The 7211-nt window shown below is 42.1% G+C and overlaps 1 protein-coding gene across 1 annotated transcript; it reads right to left on the bottom strand.

Annotated features, from left to right (window-relative positions):
* Positions 1 to 1984: 1984 nt before the first annotated feature.
* Positions 1985 to 5689, bottom strand: mex3b (mex-3 RNA binding family member B). The gene is made up of 2 exons (XM_016280407.1): positions 5176 to 5689; positions 1985 to 4527 (listed from the first exon to the last, which is right to left on the bottom strand). The coding sequence occupies exons 1-2, from the start codon at positions 5399 to 5401 to the stop codon at positions 3155 to 3157; spliced, it is 1599 nt and encodes a 532-aa protein (XP_016135893.1). The 5' UTR covers positions 5402 to 5689; the 3' UTR covers positions 1985 to 3154.
* Positions 5690 to 7211: the final 1522 nt, after the last annotated feature.

Genomic DNA, 7211 nt, shown 5'->3' on the forward strand with positions numbered 1-7211 from the left:
TTAATTTTAATTTTTAGGTTGACTAGCAGTGTTAAATAGCTAAAGAAAACATTGTTCAAACTAACACCTATATATATATATATATATATATATATATATATATATATATATATATATATATATTTAAAAATAGATAATGACCTCCTTCCTACAAATCGCCACCGTCACATCCAGCTAAGGCTGCTAGGAGACACAGACACCCCAGACATTTGCTCCCAATCTCAGTTTCCTACTTAGATCCAGCAGTTTGATTAGCTAGGGGAGCAAAGGGCTGGGTATATGTACTTGGATATATTTGATTGGAATTCTGGATGTTTCCAGGATATGAATACTTCAAAAAAAATTACAAAAAGTGTTAAAAAGAAAACCAAAAGGAAAAAAAGTTACAAAAGAAAACATAATTTTAAACCAAACAAACACTTATCAAAATAACATATAATAAATAATATATAACCTTTTTTGTAAACACTTTTTTTAGGTTGGCAGTAACAAAAAGCTAAAGAAAACTATTTTAAACCAAGCTGACACCTATCATAATATATAATAATAATAATATACAAACATAATATGATACATTTATGATTAATTTTAACCTCCTATTTTTTAGGTTGACTGGTTGGTATCTAAATTGATAATACACAATGAATCGTAAAAATATAATACATTTATAATGTAAATTTATGATGCATTTATGATACGACTAAGTTAATGACTAACTTAACCCCTTTTTTGTAAAAAAAAAAAAAAAAGAAAACCTTTTGTAGGTTGGTTGTAAGTTAAAAAAAATATTAAAACCCCTTTTAAAACAAACTAACACCTATGATAATAATATTAATAGTATACATAATCAGAATTATATGATAAATGTATATGATGTATATTTTTGTATAAATGATCATATGATTAATTCTAACCCATATTTACTGTCTTAAATGATGGTTTAAGTTTCATCTTTCATTTAAATAAACAGCAGGGGGCTCATCAGCTAATCTTAATTTAATATTCCATGTGCCAACCAACCCATCACTATGAAGGAAAAACATTCGGATTATTGTGCCAGCACCCACTTCTGACCCAAACATGCTACTCTGTACCAACCAACTCCATTCTCCCTTACACATAATACAAAATACCAACGCTGGGACCAGGCCGACAAAATATTTGCTTCCTGTATTTATTCCCGTCTTGTTAAGAAGTCAAGCTGTGAACCCAACAAAGGGCATGTGTTCTGAATTTAGGTCTAACACTTGTCAGCTCTTTTCTGCGAGCGCTGGGATTGTTTCCTAACGGTACGGTTTATGAGGGCTGGTTTGTGAAGCCAGCATTTGGATGTTTCCATTTTAAACCGATCATTAAGGCCCGTTTGCCAAGCATTTATTATCTACAACCAGGGAATATTCTGTCAGTCTTTCCACAAGAAAACCCACACGACACTGCAAATGCTGCTGGAAAGAATTAACGTAAAAAAAACAGCATTGGGAAACAAGGAAAACATAAAGATGTACACTACCTAATGACTAAAAAGCTGACATCAATGTAACCCCTGACCCTGATGTGTCTCACACAGTTTGAAAAACCGTAAGAAGTGTATTCTAACCTGTCAGACGCCATATTAATTACATCACTACACGAGTAAAAGCCAAACGTGCATTTCTTCATCACTGCAGCGGTTTTAAAGCCCTAATATGATCTCAATGCAACATATGATGCTGTATTACGAAAGCAAGCAGTGCTTTTTTTTTTTTTCCAAAGGTCTTCTAAGAAACTTTCCAGCAAAAGGAATTTGAAGCTGCAAGCATAAAAAACACAGTACAGATGTTTCTATAATAAGCGAAGCAACACTTCTCGTTCATGTACCATTTTATTGGACTTATATAGAAATACTTAAAAAAACCAAAAAAAAAACCAACATGAAGTAGCACCATTACTTAAGTTTTACTTTATCATGTAGAACTTTAAATGTCAGAAAAATAAAACTCTTGATACATTTTCAAATCTTGTTTCAGCAAATATAATATTAGTATTTGACCACGAGGTTAAAGGCCTTTTATCATAAAATAAAATATACTTTGTTTTTAAACTTTGCTCAATAAAGTACATTTACGCTCAAGTAACTTCACCTACATATACATAAACAAGTGGTAAACAAACGTATTAAAATAGAAATCCTAAAGCTATAGTGGCGCAACAGAACAGAACTCTGTGATACCCACTGGAATCTAATTCATACAAATTTTTAGAAAGCTTAAACGGTTCCTTTTTCTCTGAACGTACTAAGTTTTATACATTTCGACATTTCGTAATAATATAGAATAAAATATGCTTTATATTACTGAATAGAAAATATGCTGGGTGAAACGGATTCAAAAGACATTTTTTGCTGAACCTAGAAACCCTCCAACCCAACAGAATACTGTCCGATGCAAAAGCACATTTCGTGGTCTGAATCGCCATCCGCATTTCGAGTGATATTAAAATAATACAGTGTTCGTTGCCGCGAGGCCATACTAAAAAATAAAAAGATATTTGAACCCAGCTACAAAAAAAGTTCACTGAACTTAAATTAAAATATCTGTAAACATCTTTGCGATACGAAATATAATCTTTCAAGTCAAAAAAGAATAAAATACTTCAATCTGTATTAATGTCATCATGAATATTTAAAACTTGTGGAATTTCTGGTTGATCTATACATATATATATATATATATATATATATATGTAGGATATGTTTATGTCGTTCTCCCTCAAACGAGTTCCATTGTGTAAGCTGCAGTATCTCCATCGCTGTAAGTCTTTGTGTGTCAGACAGGAAGCAGTCCAGATTCCCCGAACTCCAGGTACATTCGATCAGCGGAATCGAAAGGCCCGCTTATGCTAACAGTCGACGAACTGACTAAGGTACCTGTCCTTACTTCATTAACGCTTGCTTGTTTACAGTTGACTAAAACTATTGATTACTAGGCTTTAATATTTAAAACATGCATTAGATGTTGAAAATATTTGTCCCGAGCTACAGTACACTATGAACAATTACACCAGAAATGGTTGTCCCTTTTTGGATACTGCAGCTCTACATACATATGTATATACACGTACAATAACACACGTTATTAGGCTCTCACGAAAGTCAAGGAGGGCGCGTGGCCACCATTTAGGAAAATATACGTATAGCCTGAGTAACTGCAGCATTGCAGACGGGGCATTTGGGCTCGTTCCTCTCGCAGATGCGGTTGGCACACTCCATGCAGAACAGGTTGTGGCCGCAGGGCACCAGGGCCGCGATCACCTCGCTCTCGAAGCACACCGAGCAGTCCCGGCTGCCCTTGCGGCTCGTCCCAGATGAGGATGAAGAGGACGACGAGGAGGACGAGGAGATGGACGAGTCGGAGGGAACGCCAGGGTGATGGGATCCCGGAAGCGCCGGGGAGTAGCCGGGGAAGCTGAGGGTGCCTCCGCCCGGGTCGCTGCGCACCCGGCGCGCCAACGGGTGCTCGGCCGTGCCGTTGGCTTGGTGCAGTGGCGGGGACAGCCTGGGCTGGCTGGTGCATCCCACCCCGTTGGCTCTACGCTGGCCGTTGGCATTCGTGGAAGAACTGGCGGGGAAAACGGGCGACGAGACCGAGGTGCCTTTGGCGGCGCGCTCGTACTGCGACCACATCAGGCCCGGTGGCGCCGGAGGGGGGTCGAATCCTGGCGACTGATCAAAGGTCAGATCAGTGCAATCGGGCGAGATCACCTCACCGCCGTAGACAAATCCATTGGCGTTGGCATTCATGTTGATGTTGTTGTTGTTGTTGTTGTTGTTGTTGCCATTGCTGGAGGCAGTGTAGCTGAGGGCGGGGCTGGGCGGGCTGTAATCGGCCAGCCGGGAGCTGCTGTTGTTGCCGCCAAAGTATGAGTCGGTAGAGGCACTCCCCAGAGAGCTGGAGCTGTCGTTGCGGTAGTTAGAGAAAGGCTTGCGACCCGAGGTGGGCGTGGCGCTGGAGCTCGGCTTGCTCCACAGGCTGGCGTTCCCGTGCAGGTCGAAGCCCACGTCAGTGCCGTTGGCGTGGAAGTCGTTCTCGTCGGTGAACTCGATCAGGCCGCCCGTGCGCATGGCGATGTGTGCTTCGATCTCCTCCCTGGCCCGGTCCACGTTCTCCGGCATGCCCGTCACCTCAAACACGGGCTCTTTGTCCCGGCTGGGCGTGACGATGTAGGTGTGCGTCTGCTGCTGGATGCGCTTGATGGTGGCCCCCTTGGGTCCGACCACCAGTCCCACCACGCGATAGGGCACCCGCACCTGAATGGTGGTCTGACCGGGCAGGTTGGGCGGCCCGGGCACCGTGGCGTTCCCGTTCAGGCTGCTGTTTTTGTTCCGCGAGGCTCGGATCATGGAGAAGTGCTCCGCCGCTGAGATGATCTCCCTCCGAGCCATGGCTACATCCTCTCGCCTGCCGGTCACAACAAAGACCGGCTCCTCTCCCCGCACCGGAGTTTTGATATACGTATTGGTCTTTGCTCGCAGGGCTTTAATTTTGCAACCTAAAAAGCAAAAAGCAAAAATAAGTCAAAACAAACACAATCTGGCACAAAACAAAAAGATGCAGATGCAGGTCTAAGGGGGACAACAATTTCACCTCTTTTTTTATTTCTTTTTTGGTGCGGCATAAATTCAAACCACATGCTGGGCTGCTTGACATACAGGGTCAAAAATAGCACAGAGGGTGGGAAAAAAATGCATGCTGAATTCAGGATTTTCCAAAGAGTCGCTCTAATCATACTGTCCACAACTTGCTTTGTCACTTCCTTACATCTCAGATACCCTACAGAACATGTTGTCACCTAGATCCAGGCTATATAATGGTGTTTTCCTGGTTGAAGAAGTCTATACCTAATAGGCTATAAAGAGGGTGTAAACAAAGTCCACTGAGACAAAGAAAGAAAGAGCCGCTGCCTGAAGAAAATGGCACTTCGCTCTTGATATACAGGAATGTCGTGTATTTAAGAGGATGACACATTAAAGGTAGATATGCATGGGTTGTGTCAGCGCTCCCTCGCTTGCGTTTGTTTGGTCGGACATAAGGAGGACAGTGCAGCTGAAAATAGGCTATAACCTACATGCACATGACTACACATGCTACAATAACAGCACGCACGCAATTGTTTGAAGAGGGAAATAACGGTGATTACCTTGTCTGCCGACGATTTCAGCAACATGCTCGGAGCTGGGAACGGGAACGCATTCGGTCATGTTCACGCTCTTTTTCCTGGGCTCGTTGTCATACAGGGAATTTTCATCGTTATCCAGTCCGAGCAGCGAGAGCTGGTCCAGGGCGATCTGCAGGGCTCTTTGGTCATCCAGGGCGTCCCCCTGCCCGCCGCTGCGCTCCATGTCTGCGAACAGCGAGCTAGGCATCTTGGATGGGTCTGGAAACAAAAAGGGAAAACTTACAGGAGGAGGGTGGGATTGAGCTGGGAACGGCTGGTTTAAAAAGCTCCACGGGTGCGGATTCAATGTGCGTCCTTGTTCCTCGCGTCCAAATAACAGTAATTAAAAAAAATCAGTGCAATCCCGAAGCGTGGAATAAGCGTTATTCCCGGAGACTGGATTGCCGGCGGTGGCGATATTCCCCTTTTCGTGTGCGCACCCCTCCCTTGCAGCTCGTTTCTGTTCGCTGTCTGACTCTCTGCAGCCAGACGCGGCACTACCGGAGAATATGTGCGCATGACGTCTCCCCGGTCGGACGGGGCAGGGACAGTGCGGCGCAGGGTTGCGATTTGCATACGCCGCGCTGATTGGACGGATTCTGGATTCGGGGGTGACCGAGTTCAGCCACAGCTCGGCGCGGCCCCGCCCTTTTCTTTTGTGGGCTTATTAAAAAGCAACATAGCACATTTTATATGAATTACAGTTATTGTTTAACATTCTCGTTTTAATGACTCTTCCCTCAACAGTCCGCTTAAGACGCACGTTAATAAAGAGCGGTTGGTTAACACAACTCGGTCTATTCTGAAGTGTAAGTTACTGAGTCTATTGTTTAGCATCAGTCTTCTGTGAGGTCTTTGAGATTTGCTTTACTTCTTGAAAAAAAAACTGCCCAAAAAAAAATGCAGATTCGGGTAGTAGAACAGTAAACCGGCATCTTTTTTTTTTTTTAATATATATATATATATAATTTTTTTTTATTAACCCCTAAGTGGCTTCACTCAAGAAAAAAAAAATTTAAGCAGAAATAAATGAACAGCATTTTGTTAAAGATCTTTCAACATGGTTTGGTTGCCATCATGTTAGCATCACACGACCAAAGCATAAATCAAGCAAACATAACAATATCCACTGTCATGATATGTGCAAGGCATCTATCCAGGCTAATGGGTGCCAATGAAGCCAAATACACTGCAATTATTGGGAGCCAGCTAAACGTAAACAAAACCTTCTTCGTGCACCTTCAGTATTAGTCAAGCCCCTTATAATAATAATTTGCATTTAGAGTATATTAGCTGCATACGTTTGCATCTAATTTAGATTCTGCAAAACAATCTGTCATTATTTTTATTTTTCTCTAAGTGACCTTTACATGTGCTGTTCAAAAGCCTCAATGAAGGACAACATGCCAAGACATGCACTCTCTTTGTCTGCGCACGCCCTCTCTCTCTCTGAAATACGTTTAGCATCCATTCACATTTTGGTTACAGCGTGCTAATAAAGTGAACCAGCACATTTGTATAATTGTATGCATTTATTCAAAACACGCAAAGTCCCTGTCCAAATGACACCAGCCTCTCCTCCCCCTCCACTCTCACAAGCAACTTTCAAGTGATTGTGATAAATCATCTAATTTCCTTGAGATGTCATCATGCTTACACCTTGGTCAGTAACAGTCGGCTGAAAATACATAAAAACAGAACATTTGATAAAGCCACGTACGAGATGTGAATTTGTAAAACTGATAACCCCTTTTATACAGTCTTGTTTTTTTTGTGGATTCCTGATTACCAATGCCAAAACAAGCTTCATAATAATCTATTATTGTCACCTTAGCAAAATGAGTCAGTAACAAACCCAAACAATGCATTTTCTTCACAATTCCAAATCAATTTATTTACGAGTCTGTGCGTGCGAGGAGATGTCTAATCAATATTTCATCCCATCCACAAATATTGGCATAGACACAGTTAATGGCCGGTTAGCTATTAACAATACTCTCAAGCACTCTGCCGTTGGC

The sequence above is a fragment of the Sinocyclocheilus grahami genome, unplaced genomic scaffold (genome assembly GCF_001515645.1).
Source record: "Sinocyclocheilus grahami isolate Dianchi unplaced genomic scaffold, SAMN03320097.WGS_v1.1 scaffold140.1, whole genome shotgun sequence".
Classification (NCBI taxonomy): Eukaryota; Metazoa; Chordata; class Actinopteri; order Cypriniformes; family Cyprinidae; genus Sinocyclocheilus; species Sinocyclocheilus grahami.

Coding starts and splice junctions, on each gene's coding strand:
- mex3b (XM_016280407.1), bottom strand. CDS start 5,401: ATGCCTAGCTCGCTGTTCGCAGACATGGAGCGCAGCGGCGGGCAGGGG. Junction 4,528..5,175: donor TGAAATCGTCGGCAGACAAG/GTAATCACCGTT, acceptor TTTGCTTTTTAG/GTTGCAAAATTAAAGCCCTG.